Source organism: Malaclemys terrapin, chromosome 14 (assembly GCF_027887155.1).
Source record: "Malaclemys terrapin pileata isolate rMalTer1 chromosome 14, rMalTer1.hap1, whole genome shotgun sequence".
Lineage (NCBI taxonomy): Eukaryota > Metazoa > Chordata > Testudines > Emydidae > Malaclemys > Malaclemys terrapin.
This window is the reverse complement of record NC_071518.1, coordinates 41,344,806-41,363,608: the sequence shown is the minus strand read 5'-3', so window position 1 is coordinate 41,363,608 and position 18,803 is coordinate 41,344,806. Positions and strand designations below refer to the sequence as shown.

The 18,803-nt window shown below is 42.9% G+C and overlaps 1 protein-coding gene across 3 annotated transcripts; it reads left to right on the top strand.

Annotated features, from left to right (window-relative positions):
* The first annotated feature begins 319 nt into the window (after positions 1–319).
* CMTR2 (cap methyltransferase 2) lies at positions 320–11,253 on the top strand. 3 transcript variants are annotated; one of them, XM_054049046.1, is made up of 2 exons: positions 320–372; positions 2,875–11,253. In XM_054049046.1, the coding sequence occupies exon 2, from the start codon at positions 2,894–2,896 to the stop codon at positions 5,192–5,194; it is 2,301 nt and encodes a 766-aa protein (XP_053905021.1). In that variant the 5' UTR covers positions 320–372; positions 2,875–2,893; the 3' UTR covers positions 5,195–11,253. The 3 variants fall into 3 exon arrangements, with proteins under 3 accessions (XP_053905021.1, XP_053905019.1, XP_053905022.1); XM_054049044.1 differs by lacking the exon at positions 320–372 and adding an exon at positions 540–778; XM_054049047.1 differs by lacking the exon at positions 320–372 and adding an exon at positions 810–889.
* Positions 11,254–18,803: the final 7,550 nt, after the last annotated feature.

Genomic DNA, 18,803 nt, shown 5'->3' with positions numbered 1-18,803 from the left:
TCGGGAGGGTGGGGCTGAGGTGAGGGGCAGGGCGGGGCTGTGGCCAGTGGGGGGAGGGGGGCTCGGGAGGGTGGGGCTGAGGGGAGGGGCAGGGCGGGGTCTGTGGCCGGGGAGGGGAGGGGCAGGGCGGGGGCTGTGGCCAGTGGGGGGAGGGGGGCTCGGGAGGGTGGGGCTGAGGGGAGGGGCAGGGCGGGGGCTGTGGCCAGTGGGGGGAGGGGCGGCTGAGGGAGCCCTGGGGGGCGGGGCCGAGTCACGCGGCGGCCGAGGCGAACGGCCCCCGAGTCTCCAGGCCCCGCCCCCGTTCCCGGCGGCCCCGCCTCCCGGCCTGGCGCGGGGCTCGCGTCTCTGCCAAGGCCGCAGCCGCCGGCCCGGGTAAGGAGCGCGCGGCCGGGGCCTCGCTCTCCCCGAGGGCCGCGTGGGGCTCGGGCGGCAGCGCCCTTTGCTGGCGGGCGGCGCCCAGGCCGTGCCGCGGGAGCCAGGGGCGGAAGCGCTCGGGCCCGAGTCCCCGCAGGGCGCCAGCGGGGCGGGACCGACTGGGCCCAGCGCGGCTCCCCGGGCCTCTGCCTGCGCCGAGCGAGCGCAGCCCCGCTGGGCTGCCCCCTCCCCGGCAGGGCTGCGCCCGGGGGAAGCCCTCCCCCCAGCGCCCGGGGCCCAGCTGAGCTGTTACCGCGCGAGGAGACGGAGAGTCTCGTGGCCCCTGTCCCGAAACCGCCTGCGCTGCAGCGGCCCAAAAACGCTGCCCAAGTTCATATACCTAAACGTGTGTGGAGGAGATGCGGTCAGTCCGTCTCGGCCTGTTTTCTTTCCTTCACATACCTGTGGGGTTGCCGAGGGCAGGCTGGCTGATTGTACTTTCCGGGTGACATTGATCTGTGTTTTAACACGAATGGTGGGGATATTCATGTGCTTCAGTATTGGCAGGATCAGACTGATAACTATCTACCCTACTAGTAGTGATGTGTTTGATCGTGGGTCACTGGGAGACACTAGCTTTGTTGTTTTTCATGCTGTGTGATTTCTTTGACCCCTATCACTATACTCTCTGAGCATTCCCATAAGGTAGGAGAGTGTTATCCCCATTTTACAGATGGTGAAACCAAGGCACAGAGGGTAGGAGCAAAACTCCCAGCCTTGTTAGAAACACTTGTGCTAGCACAGGGAAAATAGCAGTGTGGATTTTGTGGCTTTAGAAGCAACCCAAGTGTGTGCCTAGGGAGTCAGATGGGCTTGAAAGCTGCTATGTCCACGCTGCTATTTTTAGCATACTTGCTAACTTGACTCTTTCTACCTGGACTGTGAGGCTCTCTCTCAGCTCTAGTGTAGACATCCCCTAAGTCTCTTTGGGTATGTCTGCACTGGAGCTGGAGTATGTCCCTAGGGTTTCAGACAGGATTGTATGTGTGTGACTAGCCTGTCCTGGTGCCTGTGCAGTTGTGGCTATGCTGTGACTTTTAGTGTGCTAACTTGATCAAAGCTAATACCAATATGTCTACCTGAACTGGAAATTACACCTCCACCTACCGTCACAGGAGGTCTGTGGTGGGCTGTAAAATAAGTCCACACTGAACCTTTTTTGCTTGCTTTCCAGTAAACCCAGTTCCGTAGCTGCAAAACCATGCTACTTCTTTCCCAGGAAAAAATATTTCCGTTTTTGTTTTAAAGTTGCTCCCTATTAATTTCATTGGGTGACCCCTAATTTTTGTGTTGTGTGAAGGGGTAAATAACAGTTCCCTATTCACTTTTTCCACACCAGTCTCGTTTTTTTTGTAAACCTCTCTCTTATCCCCTCTTAGTTGCATCTTTTCTAAGATGAACAGTACCTGCCTTTTTAATCTTTCCTCATATGGAAGCTGTTCTGTACCCCCCCCCTTTCTCTATACTACTTCCAATTCTAATGCATCTTTTTTGAGATGGGGGGGCCACCAGAACTTACCGCCATTTTCAAAGTGCGGGCTTGATATGAGTGTGGGTGCTGGTAGAAGAGGACACACTCAATTTGTGAAATCAAAGTCTGAAGTCCGGTTAACAAGTGAGCTTGTTAAGAAATTAAACAAACTTGCTTTTATGTCATGAGGATGAAGTCTCCAGCTTCCATCTTTTGTGTTAGCCCAGATGCGTTGGCCAAAATTCTTGTTTTGGATAGTAACAATTTGCCCCCTCTATTCCTTTCAATTGCAATATAGTATTTTTCACTGCTTTTCCTAAACTGTTCTGCAGTGTTTCTGTTAAATTGCTGTATTTTTTTGTGGTGGGTGAAATGATATGCAGAACTAGGGGGATCTCTTGGCTCCCAAACTGCTGGTCATTTTTCTTAAATAATGCTTCTTGAGTTAAAATGTTGGTTCTGAACTGAGAACCCAGCTGTCACCCTGCCAAGAGTCTGAACTGTCTCTTAAAGTTCTGTGGCGCATGCTGTAGCCGCTTGGTTCCTTCCCACTGTTGTTCCAGCCTTGCCTCTGCTCTTTCCCCCCATGCTCCACACCAATTCACCCAGATCTCTCCAAAATGTTACCTTTCTATATTAGTTGGATAACTTTTACTAGTTAATTAGCACTTGAGGAATTTAAGGCATAATCTATTTTCTGTCTAAATGTGTATGCATTGTGTCAAAATGGAGGTCTTACTCCAAAGCAGTACTACTTGTGTAACTTTTTATTGCACTTAGAATGTCTCAGTAAAGTATTTTTCCCTTCTCATTCTGGAGCACAAACGCTAAAACCAAACAAGTTGAAATAGCTAACTTTTTCTTAATGCATTTGTAAAGTTTATCTGTTTGTTTTTTTTAACTTGTTCTGTTTTTTCTTATGGTTGGGAAGGTGTCATTGGTTCGGGTCATGTTAACCCCCTTATCTTTTCTTTGTTTCCCCTCCCCAGATTGTGGGTTAGTCCAAGAATGAACAAATATACGAAGCCTTATGTTGAGAAGACCACAAATCTTGAAAAATTCAGCCCTGTGATTCTTGCTGAAATTGAGGAGCTCTTTGAGAAGAAGTTCTCATATACAAAACCACCGAACAGTGATTGGAAGCTGCCAGATTCCAGTGATGTGTTTACCTGCAATCACAAAGAATTCAATACACTCCTTGCTCTGAAGGACTCCATGAATGAAGTCAAAAACCAACTAAGTGATAAGAAATTGGATGTATGGCATCAGCACACTTCCTTCACCAACAAAGCTGGGATAATCATTACTCATGTGAAGAAGTCTGTGAATGCTGAGTTGTGTACCCAGGCTTGGTGCAAATTCCATGAGATTTTGTGCAGTTTCCCCCTTCTCCCGAAAGAAGCTCTTCAGAATGGAGAACTCAATTCTGTCCATCTCTGTGAAGCACCTGGTGCTTTTATAGCCAGTCTCAATCACTACATAAAATCCCATCACATTCCCTGCGATTGGAACTGGGTAGCCAATACCCTAAACCCATATCATGAAGCAAATGACACCCTTGTGATGATTATGGATGACCGACTTATTGCAAATACCTTGCCATGGTGGTATTTTGGCCCAGATAATACTGGGGATGTGATGACATTGAAACATCTAACTGGACTTCAGCACTTCATAAGTAATATGACCACTGTTCACTTGGTAACTGCTGATGGGAGTTTTGATTGCCAAGGAAATCCAGGTGAACAAGAAGCGCTTGTCTCACCTCTACATTACTGTGAAGCAGTCACTGCTTTAATGATCCTTGGCAATGGTGGCTCCTTTGTTTTGAAGATGTTCACTTTATTTGAACATTGTTCTGCCAATCTGCTTTTTCTGCTAAATTGTTCCTTCGAGGAGGTCCATGTCTTTAAACCTGCCACTAGCAAAGCCGGGAACTCTGAAGTCTATGTAGTTTGTCTTCATTACATGGGCAGAGAGGCCATCCATCCTGTGCTGTCCAAGATGATGCAGAACTTCGGAACAGAAATGGTTAACAAAGCACTCTTTCCCCAACATGTGATTCCAGAATCTTTTCTTAAAATGCATGAAGAATGCTGTGCATTCTTTCACAAGTACCAAATAGAGACTATATCTGAGAACATCCGGCTCTTTGAGAGCATTGGGGAAGCAGAACAAGTAAAGCTGAACAACTTAAGGGACTGTGCAGTGGAATTTTTTATGCAAAGATTCCACCTGAAACACATTACAAGAAATAACTGGCTAGTGAAGAAATCTCGTGTAGGCTGCAGCATGAATGCAAAATGGTTTGGACAGAGGAACAAATATTTTAGTACATACAATGAAAGAAAGATGCTGGAATCCCTGACATGGGAAGATAAAGTGGCCAAAGGCTATCTTAATCATTGGACTGAAGAGCACACTTTAGGTAATGCTGGGAAAAGCTGCATTTTGGAAGGGTTATCCTGTAACCTTGAATGTAATTTATGGTACATCCTGGAGGGAAAGAGGCTGCCAAGAGTAAAATGTTCTCCATTCTGTGAGGGTGATGTCTTGAAGAATCTCAATGAAGCCATTAAAGAATCATTAGTAGGCAAACTAAAAACTAGTTCCTTTTCCAGACGAACACAGCAACCATGTCATTCTTGCAATGTTCTTACTGAGGCACTGATACTATCTGAGTTGTCTAGCCTTACCAAGTACCATCAGAAGGTACCAAATGAAGGATGCAGTGACCAAATCAAGTGTCTCGTGGTGGGCTTTCCGTCTCTTTGTGACATCAAAAGCCAGTCCAACATGGAAGTTAGGCTCCTGGAGTCAGCCACACTCTTGACTTTCAGCTGTTCTTTGCTTCATGATGGAGAGCCAAAATATCAGCAGCATCTTTTAGACTGCCTTCTGCGTGCGATTAATCAGCTTCAACTGGGAGATGCTTTGATTCTGCCTGTTCTTTCTTGTTTTACACGCTTCACAGCTGGCCTGATTTTTGTACTGCACGGCTGTTTCAGCTACATCACATTTGCTTGCCCCATATCCTCTGAACCTCTAGGGACCAGTGCTGTTCTATTGTGTATTGGCTATCGAGGTCTTCCAAATCCAGTTGTTGAGTACCTGCAGCACCTGAATAAACTAATGAGCTCTTTGCTCAGCTCAGACTCTCCCCAGCAGGTTTTGCAGTTTGTCCCTATGGAGATGCTTTTGAAAGGCATGCTGCTTGAGTTTTTATGGGATTTGAATACTGCCATTGCAAAGAGGCAGCTCCATTTGATTGTACAAGTTGAACAGCAGCAAATGTCGAGTAATCTTTAATTTTGGTGATTCTAGAATCGAATTGGTAGATGTTGTTTCAAAGAAGATTCACTTCACTGGCTCTTTAAAGTTCTTAAATTTTTTCTTTTGCTAGTGTGAATATCACTTCATTTTAAAACAGTGGGATTTATTTTAATGTTGGTATCTAAACAGTTCTACAGTACTGCCTTATGGTATTAGGTGTTGCCATACAATCCTGTAAGCATGGGGGTTATTCTACATGGTGGGGAAATTGTGAATCATAATGAAGGACTGAAATTCTGGAGAAAGGGGAGTTCTTCTAGGTAATACCTTTGTGCCTTTGTACAATCTTGTCTCTCACCATCTAGGTCCTCTTCCCTCCATATAGGCATAACCTCACAATGACTGTATTTCTGTGAAGAGATCTGAATGGAGCTTAATTGATGCCACTCCTTATCAGCCAGTAGATGCTGCTAATTGTACCCCTTTCACACTGTCACACACTGTTAATTCCAGAGTTTTGGGGACCCAAATGTGGTATTCAAACTTGTTAGCTGATAGCCTTTCCAAGCTAGCTAATCTTCCCTTTTGATTAAAAAGAGGCTATCTATGCTGTCGCCTGCAGAAAGAATTGGAAACCTTTAAAAAGATCTCTAGAGTTTGCTGAATACACAACCATATTGAGATCAATATAAGATTTGCTTCAGAAATTCAATTTTATAACCTGTTGCCTTAGCTGATCTGCAGCCATGCTGGCAAAGGCCTCAGGTTTTCAGAAGTGACCGACTAGTGATTTGGATGTCTCCACTTTTGTTGTCCAACTTTAGGCACTAAAGAAGGTTGACTTTTCAGAGTTCAGGTCTTCACCATTTTCTGAAAATTTAGCCCCCCTTTAATTTCAAGTTGGGCACCTGCTGGCAGCCGCCAGAATGCTAAGTGATGCCATTTATAACATCCCACCATGTAGGCCCAAGCTCAGATGTAAAGCACAAGGGAGACTGGTTTTCATATAAGGAATTTTGTGATCGCAGACTCCCAAGTTACAAATCCTTGCTTTTTCAGCGGTGTATTGGAGGGAATCAAGACATCTGGGTTCTGTTCCCATCTATGAAATTGACTTGCCATCAACAAGTCATTTCACCTCCCTATGCCCCTTTCCCCATCAGTATAATGGCCATAATACCATTTCAGTCTCCAGAGTGTTAGATGATTCATACATAAAGAGTTTGAGAAACTTGGGTGAAAGTGAGAACTACCTATTGTTGTCTACTATGGTAGCTGTCAGCAGGTGACCCACAACTACTGATTTCTAATTAGAAATGTTATCAAGTGCAGTTTATAAATAGCAAATAGTATATCCCACTATGTGAATGTTGGAAGCATGGAACTGAGAAAAAGTGAATGAAACTTATTAGAAAAGAAGTATGTTACTTGATTTGATCCTTTTAGGAGTAAAATGAAAGAGAAAATGAGTAATTGACACCACTGTCCCTTTAAGGAAAATCAGGTTTTACTTTTTCATATTGCTCCTTTAAGATCTCATTTTGATATCTAATTAATTTTCATTAAAACATAGTCTCCAAGATTCTAATTTACATAGAAGACCTGCCCAGATAGAGAGAGAAATGGTATTTAAAGGGGAAACTTATGGATTTAATGTTGGTATAAAAATAGCATAAATGAGTGCACGTGAGAGAAAGGGGTTAGTAAAAGAAAAGACAGCCTCCTGATTAATTACCAGTCACCTGTGGAAGTACTTCTAATTACATAAGGTAGGAGCTTGAAGGATATTTGATTACCAATGGGAATTAAAAGCACTGTTGAAAAACTGTTTTGTCTGATGGTGCTGTGCACTTAATAGTCTTTCTTGTCACTTTGGAAGGGGTGGAGTGTAATTAACATTTTGTTTTGCTTTTTGTTTACTGTGTTTGAAAGGTTTGTGAGTTGGTAGCTGAAGTCTAACTCATTTTATAACATTCTATACAGACTTTGTTTTCTGAAAGTATGCAGAAGAGGATCTGTTTGGCTTCCTCCAAACTTCTCAAATTGGTCACTGTTCATTTTAACTTAATTTAAATTAACTTCCTGTAGTTGCTCTGTGGAGATGAAGAGAGCCTTGCCTCCTGTCAATCACAGGCAAGCAAAACAGTTCAGCAGATCCTCGAGATCAAGAGACTAGAGGCAGCAAAAGCCTCTCCAGTAAGTGATTCTGAAAGCTTAGGAAATTTTTTAAGAGGACCTGAGGGGCCAAAAAGGAGGCAACATTGAGGAACAAAAGAAAATGACGGGGAAAGGAACAGAGACCTGTAATGAGAAAAAGAAAAGGGGGAAAGGATATATGAGGGTATAGTGGATCTGAGAGGACAGCATGATAAAAACTTCAGGAACAGTACCATAAATTCAGTCTTCACAAATGATCCTTCTGTTTCCCTGTATTTGGGAGAATGAACAAAATAGAAATATTGCCGTCCATCAGAAAGCAGTGTTCCCTCTCCCTGTCCCCTTTGTAATTGTGGGATTAGAGGATTACCTTAACCTGTTTGTATCCTGCTCTAGCCAACCCATCTGGGAAAGCACCTCTTCTGAAGCAGGGGCACATACCCATGTATCTGGAAGTATTGTAGATGTATGTTTACATTGTCACAATCTATATTTTGGAGTACTAAAACGTCAAAAGGTCCCCCATATAGTTGGTCAACTCAAATCTAGACATCAGTTCTTTCTGGGCTTAACAGGACATCTGTAACTTTAGAAATCTGACTTCTGTCTGTGGTGTGTGGTTTTTTTTTTTTTTTTTTTTTTTTTTTTTTTTTTTTTTAACCTTCTGTTGCTACAAGTAAATCCCAGAGATGACTATACCTTTAGGACAAATAGAAAAAACTTTTCTTTTCTTTTTCTTTTTTTCTTCCAATTGTCTGCTTTGTACCTTTTGACAGCACTCTGTCAGTTTCAGTTTTCCTTCCACCATCAGTCAGTATACCCCATCTGTATGGGCCTTTCACATAGCAATGGTGGGAGATGGGTGCGCTTTTTTTTTTAAGAAATGTGGTTGTAAAGCCACAAAAATTGACAGGAAGTGAAATGAAAGTACCTTTATTATTGAAAGGTACTTCATGAAAGTACCTTTAACTCTCTGGAATTGACTAGACTTCACATTGACAAGGTCCTTTGAGGTGCCTCACTTCTTCCATACTTTCTGAAAGCCATCTTTCCTGTGTCCAGAAATTAAAAACAGGAGACATAACTTGCCTTGGGGCCAGATTTTCAAGAGAGTTCAGCAGCCAATGTGCTTCCAAAGTGCCTCTCTTGAAAATCTGATTCCCACCTCCCAGAGGAGAGACATAAGGGGAGGATGTCTCAGATTTTGTGGGGTGAAATTCTGTCCCATTGAAGTCAGTGGGGAATTTTCTCATTCACTTCAGTTTCTGGGTGCTGGGTTTTGGCCCACACTCTCCTGGCAGACTGAGCCACAAGGCTCACTTTCAAATATGGAGGATTCCAAGGATGTTGGCACAAGGACTTTGTGCCTCCACCCCTACTCATGGAGCCTGTGTGTTCTCCCACCCTCTCCTTGGCACAGAAATCCTGTGGTCACAGCTGCCCCTTGGATCCTTTCTTAAGGGGGATTCTCCATGGTGGAGGGGTGTCTGTGAGAGGCCCAGTCTGCATGTTTTGCTTTTAAAATAAAATCACTAAAAAGTCCTATCAAAATTAGGAGATTCAAAGTTAGGACTGTTGCTTTGTTTTTTTTATTGTGAATGTTGTGGGTTGATTGTGTCTTAAATGTTACTGTTCTTTTAAAGAGTCTTTGGTCTTTGAGATGTTTAAGTGTTTCCATTGTGACTTTTGTGGGAGTCATAAGAAAGAGAGTGGAGAATGTATTAACCTTTTTGGAGGGAGATGAACTGAGGAGTCTCTGCTGTCAAATTATTTTGCCAAGTCTTATGTTTGACATAGAATGAGACCTGATTAAATATCTGTGTCTTAGTGTGCTCTCTCTCTTTTTTTTTTTTTTTTTAAACACATGGCAAGTTTATTTTTTCTGCCTCCTACCATTTGAAGAGGAATGGTGGATGCTGGTCTTAATGTTTTAGAAGCTACAAGTTACATGCAGTGAAAGGGAGGGGAGGGAGCAAGTAATTGATCAAGCTATATAATGTACAGAGATGATAAATACAGATGAGTTATGAGAATGAGATGGATTTGGTTTATTTGGCAGCCTTACTGTCTCAGATTTTCAATTACGAGTTCATATCTAGGCCCTAGTGATTGTTAGATGAAAGGACAGGGCTAACTGTCTCTGGTTTAATTTGTAAAGATTTTGTACTTGATTTGGCTCCTGCCTAAGAGCCTATTTGACTATTGATTTCAAAAACTTACACTGCTTTAGAATAAGAGTAGGTGAAATTTAAATCAAGTATCTACCCAGTGAAAGGACTCTGTTTAGTTACGTGCATTAAGGTTTGGAGACTTGCCACTTTTTATTTGTATTGTAAATTATTATATTTAACTGTGTGTGTGTGTGTGTGTATACACGCATGCATATACCTGTGCATATTCAAATGAAGTTATGTAAAAAGCCTGCTGGTTTTCCAATTTGATTTCTATAAGGCATAATGAGATTTACTGTATGAAATCTTGTCCTCTGCTAAAATTATATTAATTGCTGTCTATTCAACTTAATTTAAGTTAGATCAGTCAAATTACTAGTAGAATAAGTAGACTGTGGTAGAATTACTGGACATTAGAAAAGCAATTTGGGACTTAAAGGAAAAGGACTTTGGTATGAGCTATCTGAACAGCTTATGCAGAAGAAACAGAAAAGTCTTATGTTCTGGTTGTTAAACTGAGATCTTGAGCTAGGGTGTGGAATATTCTTAAATATTGATTCATTGGGATGCACAATGTGACCATAACACTCTATCCTATGGGGTGGAAATCTTTTTACCTTATTCTGTAACATTTCTTTTGAGATTTTAGTCCTTGAACTTGAATTATTTTCAGCACATTATTTTGGAAAAATAAACTTAGCATAATGTTTGTTTCTCTTGCTATTTGTATTTGGATGCCACTAAAATATGTCAGTGTGGCTATTCATGTAGGCTGACAGATTGTGGGAGGCACTTGTTTTCTGGACACGACAGCTTTGCAAATTTTCTACTTGTGTATGGAAAGTAACCTTTTTTTCTTTACAATGGGCATATGAAATACAATTAGTTTTTTTTTTCTTTCTCCTAATATCTTCAATCACTGGTGTAAAGGGTGGGTGAAAAGATTTTTGTGCCTGGATTGCTAAAGTTTCATGACAATGTTACCAGACTGAGATAAGGGAAAACATTTTCATGGTTGTCTTGCTGAAAACTTGGTTTGGTTTCTTCCTTTTAAACTTCAGCTCAGCTAGCAAAAAGTACTAACTGGACAGGATGAAATAAACATATAGGCCCAAATGAAGTTGCATCTATTTATATCAGAAGTGAATTCAGCCCATGATTCCTTATCAGTAACTGTTTATTATACAGTAATTTGGATTGCTGTGTAATTCTCTTCCGGTTACACAAATGTTGGCAATTCTGAAATTTATTCTGAGCTTTAAAAGCATACCAACTTTGTATGGAGATTCTGGATGGGTACAGAGACAACTGGCTTGTAACAAAGCATAATTTGCTGTTACAATAACTGTCTTGCTAAACAATCTTTCTGTCCGTCTGTATAGGCTGATTAAACTTGCTCACTGGGCCCCCGTCTAGTAGATTTGCCCAACCTTGCTTGATAAAGGTTCCTTGAGAAGTAGGCTCTGTGGGATTTACCACCTTGCGTGACCATTTAGTGTGTGTGTGCATGTGTTAATGCTGCTGAGATATTTGCAGTCCTACATCAGATTGGAAGGGTTTGCTTTATAACTGAGTGGATGTGTTTGTTTTGTTTGGGGGTGGAGTATTTATGGGTATAAAGATTAAGGAATGCTGGCTGAAGCTGGCTACTGCATTTCTCTGTTGACCTCTGTAAATTTATGCATGTAAAGAGAGAGTGTTTTTTTTATTTTTAAAGGGGCGGGGTGACACTTACGTGTTTGGAAATAAAATCTTATTTTTCTCTGACCATTCGTTTCCGTGTTTAGACTCCTATCTATATATGGAACAGAAAAATTAAACTGAGTAGCAGACTAGAGCGGCATAAAAATGTTTTAATATTTACTTATTTATTTTCAGTTACTTGAGTCACTCGTTTTCCTTTCCCAAGCTAGGGTTGCCAACTTTGGTTGGATGAATTCCTGGAGATTTCATCACATGACATAATCTTATAATTCCTGTAGAGTCCAGGACAATCCTGGAGGATTGGCAACCCTATCCCCAGCCTGCCAATCTCATCTGTCTCCAGGCATGTATACTATGTTCATCAGAATGGTATCTGAGCATCCTGGTTAGTGGTGGCCATTCAGTGCACTTCTAGTCTTTAACTTTCACTTTTCATTTTACCTTTGCAGTTCACCATTAAGAAACAAGTAACTTTCAGATGGAGACATGGGCAGAACCATGTGCTGGATGCCTGAATAGAACCCAGTTTCTTATGCCTCGCTTACTATTGCTCGCACACTCCCATAAACAGTAATTTCCTCTAAAAGCAAGCATTTCGTCCTGGGGATCTCCAGTCTCTCTTGGTCACAAAAAGCCTCTCAGCTGTGAGAAGCCTATTATGATATACTTCTGTCTGCAGAGTATTTTTATTAAACCCTAGCTTAATGTTTCTGGTTGTCTTAAGTGCTGGATACCAATGACTGGTATTGTGCAGAGGTAGCTGCATGCCTTTTATTTCTCAAGGTCAGCTCTACTATACTAACAAGTGTTCCAGCTGACTTCCTTTGTCTGCATGGATGGCAAATTTTTCCCGGATCTGCTTTCAAAACATGGAGAAAGTTAAATATTCATACAATTTAACAAATTTTTCCTCTTACTGCTCTGTAAGTGAAGGGGGAAGGTCCAGATTAGAAGCAGGGAGGCAGTTCTTGTCTCTAGCTGTATGTGAAATGACAGGAGAAATTTAAAGTGTTTTGATGCTTCAGTTCTCTTTGCATAGGCAGACAATTATTGGGGAAATCTTTTAGCTGAAAGCAGTGCATAGTAAAATACATGGAAAATGTCGCCCTTGATTTGAAGAAATATGTAGACAATAAACATTGGGTATTATCTTCAGAATGTGCTTCAGGAGATTGCAAGGAATTTGGAAGCCAAAGGACTTGAAAATGGGGGAATTGGCTTGAAAGAATACATTAAGACAGGTCAAATTTGGTCCAAAATGTTAAGATCTGTAAACTCATCTCTTTACCAAGACAAATACAAATGTTGTCATGATTTTTTTTTGTTTAAACCATTAAATGTTCCTCTGCAATAATTGCATTGCAAACACTGCAGTACAAAGTTGGTGCCTGAGAACCCTTTAAAATGGGTTAAATACAAGAAAAATATTATTAGTGAAATAATTAAAAAAAAATCTAACTGACTGCACAATTTATGCTATTTAAGTTTTGCAACTCACATCTCTGACAACGAAAATATCAATGTAGTCTGTTATCCATATGTTTGAAATATGATTATTGTGTATGATTTTTAACCTGCCAGTGTCCCTTTCTTTAACATAGTGATGCTCTGTTAGTAAGGAAGGCTAAGCCAAACACACTTGAAAATATGCAGTTGAACTGGCCATTGCCTGAAGTGAGTAATTCAGCAAATTGTTCTGCTCTGATGCCCATGTATCAGCCACTCTGGACTCTGCTGAACAGGCCGGAACAATAGAAGTTGTTTACTGTAATACAGCTCTTCATACTCATGTAATTAGTGTGCATCAATTAGTGGCCATTTTTATTTATTAGAAAAATACTCTTCCTGCATCGGAGACTCCAATGCATTTATGGAAATGCATCTTCAGACCATGTTATTAAATGAGGATTGACTCATTAACTAATTGGTCTAAATCGGGGGAAGAAATTGATCTGAATAATCTTTGGCTTCTGCAATGAATAAGTTTTTTGTTTTGTTTTTTAAATTATCTGCCTTGCTAAGAAATAAAAATGGGTGAACGCTTTACTCGATAAATGAAAAGTCTCATTGGGGTTGCACCTAGGTTTCTAGCTGTAGCGTTCCCTGTTTTCATTCACAGGTACTGGCAATGAGTTGTTAATCTCAGACTAGCTAGTGGGGGTGCACTAAGGTGGTGAAGTTTGAGTCTGGAGAACACTGAAGATTTGACATTCTTTCTGCTTTGTACGTGGGGTGACAGTCCCATGAGCTGACAAGCAGAACATCTTTAACTGTTAAGTTGAGATGTAATGAAAATCTGTCGTGGGTTATAACTAAAATGAGTTTGGTCTTGGCAGAGTTCCCAATGGACATTTGCCCAAGTTGCAATCTCCTCAGTGCAAGTGTGGAGGAGCAGAAATATTGCAGGTCAGGCGTGAGACTTAGAGCTCTGTGTATGGAAGGGGAAAACTAGATTCATAGATTATAGGACTGGAAGGGACCTCGAGAGGTCATCGAGTCCAGTCCCCTGCCCGCATGGCAGGACCAAATACTGCCTAGACCATCCCTGATAGACATTTATCTAACCTACTCTTAAATATCTCCAGAGACGGAGATTCCACAACCTCCCTAGGCAATTTGTTCCAGTGTTTAACCACCCTGACAGTTAGGAACTTTTTCCTAATGTCCAACCTAGACCTCCTTTGCTGCAGTTTAAACCCATTGTTTCTGGTTCTATCCTTAGAGGCTAAGGTGAACAAGTTCTCTCCCTCCTCCTTATGACACCCTTTTATATACCTGAAAACTGCTATCATGTCCCCTCTCAGTCTTCTCTTTTCCAAACTAAACAAACCCAATTCTTTCAGCCTTCCTTCATAGGTCATGTTCTCAAGACCTTTAATCATTCTTGTTGCTCTTCTTTGGACCCTTTCCAATTTCTCCACATCTTTTTTAAAATGCGGCGCCCAGAACTGGACACAATACTCCAGCTGAGGCCTAACCAGAGCAGAGTAGAGCGGAAGAATGACTTCTCGTGTCTTGCTCACAACACACCTGTTAATGCATCCCAGAATCATGTTTGCTTTTTTTGCAACAGCATCACACTGTTGACTCATATTTAGCTTGTGGTCCACTATAACCCCTAGATCCCTTTCTGACGCACTCCTTCCTAGACAGTCTTTTCCCATTCTGTATGTGTGAAATTGATTTTTCCTTCCTAAGTGGAGCACTTTGCATTTGTCTTTGTTAAACTTCATCCTGTTTAACTCAGACCATTTCTCCAATTTGTCCAGATCATTTTGAATTATGACCCTGTCCTCCAAAGTAGTTGCAATCCCTCTAGTCTTGTACCTGCTTTTGCTGGAGGGAATCCTGTCTGCATGGCACCACTGTTGGGGGTAAATCCTCCCTCCAAACCTATGGCGGAATCCAGTCTATGGTGGAACTGGTGCAGCTCAGTTGTAAAGCCGAGGAAGGATTTGGGGAACATACAGGGTATGCTGCTGTGCATGATGCATAGGGCCCTACCAAGTTCACGGTCCATTTTGGTCAATTTCACAGTCATAGGATTTTTAAAATAGTAAATGTCATGATTTCAGCTATTTAAATCTGAAATTTCAGAGTTATAATTGTAGGGTTCCTGACCCAAAAAGGAGTTGGGGGCATGGGGGGCTCTCAAGGTTATGCTACCCTTATTTCTGTGCTGCTGTCAGAGCTGGGCAGCTGGAGAGCCGTGGCTGCTAGCTGGGATCCCAGCTCTGAAGGCAGAACCGCTGCCAGCAGCAACGCACAAGTAAGGATGGCATGGTATGGTATTGCCATCCTTACTTCTGCGCTGCTGCTGGTGGGGCACTGCCTTCAGAGCTGGGTGCCCGGCCATCAGTCATTGCTCTCTGGTTGCCCAGCTCTGAAGGCAGCGCAGAAATAAAGGTGGCAAGACCGTGACCCCCCCCCAAGTAACCTTGCAACACCCCCACCCGCAACTCCCTTTTGGGTCAGGACCCCCAATTTGAGAAACGCTGGTCTTCCCTGTGAAATCTATAGTGTAGGGTAAAAGCATACAAAAGACCAGATTTCACGGGGGGAGACCAGATTTCACAGTAAGTCAGGCATTTTTCATGGCTGTTAATTTGGTAGGGCCCTAATGATGCATCAATGACCTGGACTGTCTAGTGGATCCACTGCATGCATAGATCTCCTCCATCCCTGCAGAGAGCTGCAGCAACTATTTCACCCTCAGAGCTGCAATAGTAACCCATGGAGCGGTTCTGTTGCTTCTCTGCACACCCTGTAGGGAAGGATTCCTATGCAGCATGTCCCCACTACGCCCAGCAAGTTGGACTGGGCTTGGCCTGAGGCTTGGCCACACTATGGCCAGTTTATGCCTATTGATCCACCTCAGATATCTCTAAGGCTGTGTCTACACTAGACAGCTTACAGTGGTACAGCTGTGCCACTGTAAAATCTCCCACGTAGCTGTCTCTGGCCACGGGAGAGAGCTCTCCCGTCAATATAATTAAACCACACCCAGCGGCAGTAGCTGTGTTGGCGGGAGAGCGTCTCCCACTGACAACGTCGTCCACACTGCGCTTCCGTCTGTGTATCTTATGTTGCTCAGGGAGATGTTTTCTCACACTCTTGAGCGACGTAAATTATACCAACGAAAGTGCGAGTACAGACCTAGCTTAAAAAGCTTATTACCATCGGATCCAAGGTCCGCAGCCTACATCACACTGTGGTGTCAATATGTCAAAAGCACTTACCCGTAATTTTGTAATATTTCGTTTTGTAAATAATTTTGGATGGATATTTAAGGTAAATGTGATCTTAACCCAGCATAGTGTGTTTCTAATATTGTGGGGGGAAATTGGATACGGTAAGGGTTTGTTCATTATGGCTTAAGAATTTAACTGCTTTGAGAGCGAGAATACCTAAGAAGCCAGCTTTCAGCTGTTATGCCCAGGTACTGTGTATACTTCATATGCAATATGTAAATCCAGCTGTCACAGGTGCAGGGTAGCTGCCGCTGTATTCCCCCTCTGTGCTCTCTCAAGCACCTACTTCAGATTTCCAGTACTTGTGGCTGCAGTATCTGTCACACCAAACACTGAGCAATGGACATTATAAAGGCTTAGGCTATGAATTACCAAGTAACTATGATAAATACACAAAGTTAACTGCCTGGTAGCCACTTTAGATTTGTATTGCACTATTCATTATTTGAAAGTGCCAGTGATGCGCTGTAATGCTGCCGGCTAGGTCTGTGTAAAGCCATTATGCTGTTAGTAATACACACGGTAGGACCTGACCCTTCAAATCTTGACTCATTCACATGCATAGTCACACGAGTAGTCCCGTGGAGATCAATGGAACTGCTCACCTGAGTAAAAAGGTGCAGATTTAGGCTTACAGTTCTCCATTCTGAGACTCCTTCCATCCAAGAATCTCTATGTATGTTCCAAATGTTAATGAATTAAGCCCAACAGGCCGTCTGTGAGGTAAGTATCTTCCCCATTATCCAAATGGGAAACACTGAGCAGTTAGGGGCCTGATCCTGGTCCTATTGAAGTCAGTCCAAAACTTCCATTGGCATTAATGGGAACAGCGTTGGGTCCTAAAAGTGAAATTAATTCCACCTATGTACAGCCCAGTTACTCTCCTCTAGATTGATGGAGTGCAAAGGGTTTAGGGAAGTGAAATCCACCCCTGCGTCCAACCTTGGAGCCAGGGAGCTGTGCTGGGGCTGAGACAGAATAGTACCCAAAGCTCCATTCAGTCGCCTTCCAGGTGGTTTGGGGCTGCTGGGTGTGAGGTCCCGACCAAGCCAGTTAGTTATGCAGATGTGTAAGTGCTTTTCTCAGTAGGGATTGACTTAACTCTGCTCCTGGTCAGGGCCATTAGTTTTGTTTAGATGATTCTGACTTTAATCATTGCAACGTTCTCTTGCAATCATGGGATGACCAAGCAGCTTTCCAAAGGAAACAGCAACAGGAGTGGCAGCCAGGAGCATGAGTGGAGATAATGAAGCAGTAAGAAGTGATTAATAAAGTGTGATGAAGTTTATTATATATTAAAAAAATCACTGCAGTGGCCTAGGGCTTTGGCTGGTGCTGAAATGTACAAATCCCTTGGAAATCTACAACTCTGGAGTGTAATTACCATCGATTTCTTTAGACACCATCCATCTTTAGAACAAATTTGTATCCCTCTTTCCTCCCCCCCCCCCCCCCCCACCAGGTATGGAAGGTTTTTTTTTGTTTGTCTGTTTTTGTTTTTAATCCATTTACAATGTTCTTTTCCAAAATGAAGGCGATGTAACACAGCAGGATGACAAAACGGGCTATGATGGGACTTGCAGATACTGATGAGAGGAAAGCCAAAGAGTGGGAGATCTGGTTGCTGTTAGAATAGCCCTCATAGCTTCAGCTGTTTCTTCAAGTCAGGAGACCTAGGAGTCTGTTCTGTAATCAGTCACAGTTCCTCCTCCAATGAGTATTCGCATTGGCTTCAGTTAGTCTAATTACATGATCAAGGAGATGCAGGATTGGCCCTCAGACAAGGCATCTCAACTTAGGACTTCTTTTCTAGGCTTCTGGTACAGAAAGGGCAGCATGATGTAATAGACTGAGCACAGGGCTAGGAGCCCGGAATGCATGAGTTCTAACCCTGATTCTGACACTGAGGTGTTGGTTGCCCTTAGGCAAGTCACTTATGCAGAGATTTTCAAAGGTGCTAGATGTCCAATTCCCTTCGAGCTTCAATGAAATCTAGGTGCCTAAATATTCAAAGCCTCTTTTGAAAATTCCAGCCATGACTTCTGTCTCCCGGGTTCCTTACCTGTAAAATAAGGATCACCGTTCCTGACTTCACTGGGGGCAGGAGGGTTATAAAGCCCCTTAGCAGTATTTTTGCTAGTAAATGCTGTAAGAAATACATATTTTTTTTGTACAGCATTTTGGTTTTTGGCCCAGCCAAAAGATAGAAAGTTGGGGCGAGCGGGGGGGGGGGGGGGGGAGGGAAGGGGGGGGCAGGGCTCCACAATGACTGGGTTTTAATTTAGGGCAAAGGTTTGGAATGGACGATCTTACATGCCCTGGTTCATCGATTACTGCTTACAGTTATTGTAAGAGTCTCCATGGGCCACTGGATTTTGCAGAGCCTGGCTGCAGCGCATTTGCTAAGCCCTCTCTTAGGGCAGGTCTACACTAACCCCCCAATTCGAACTAAGGTACGCAACTTCAGCTACGTGAATAACGCAGCAGGCAGGCTCCCCCGTCGACCTTGCGGTACTCCTCTCGCCGAGCTGGAGTACCGCAGTCGACGGCGAGCACTTCTGGGTTCGACTTATCTCGTCCAGACAAGATGCGATAAGTCGAACCCAGAAGTTCGATTTCCTTGCCGCTGAACTACCGGGTAGTGTAGACCTACCCTTAGACACAGTTTCGTGGAGCCCTACGGTGCAAAACCTTAAGTCCAACAGGCACTGATTTTTGTAACCAAACAAGTTTGAAATGACTCCTCTGGCCTAGGACGAATTGCTTTTTTTTTTAATTTGACTAGGAAATTTTGAGAGAGACACAGGGGTGTTAAGTTTGCACTTGAATGTCTGACGTGCTGCCTGCCATCAAGATGTGATG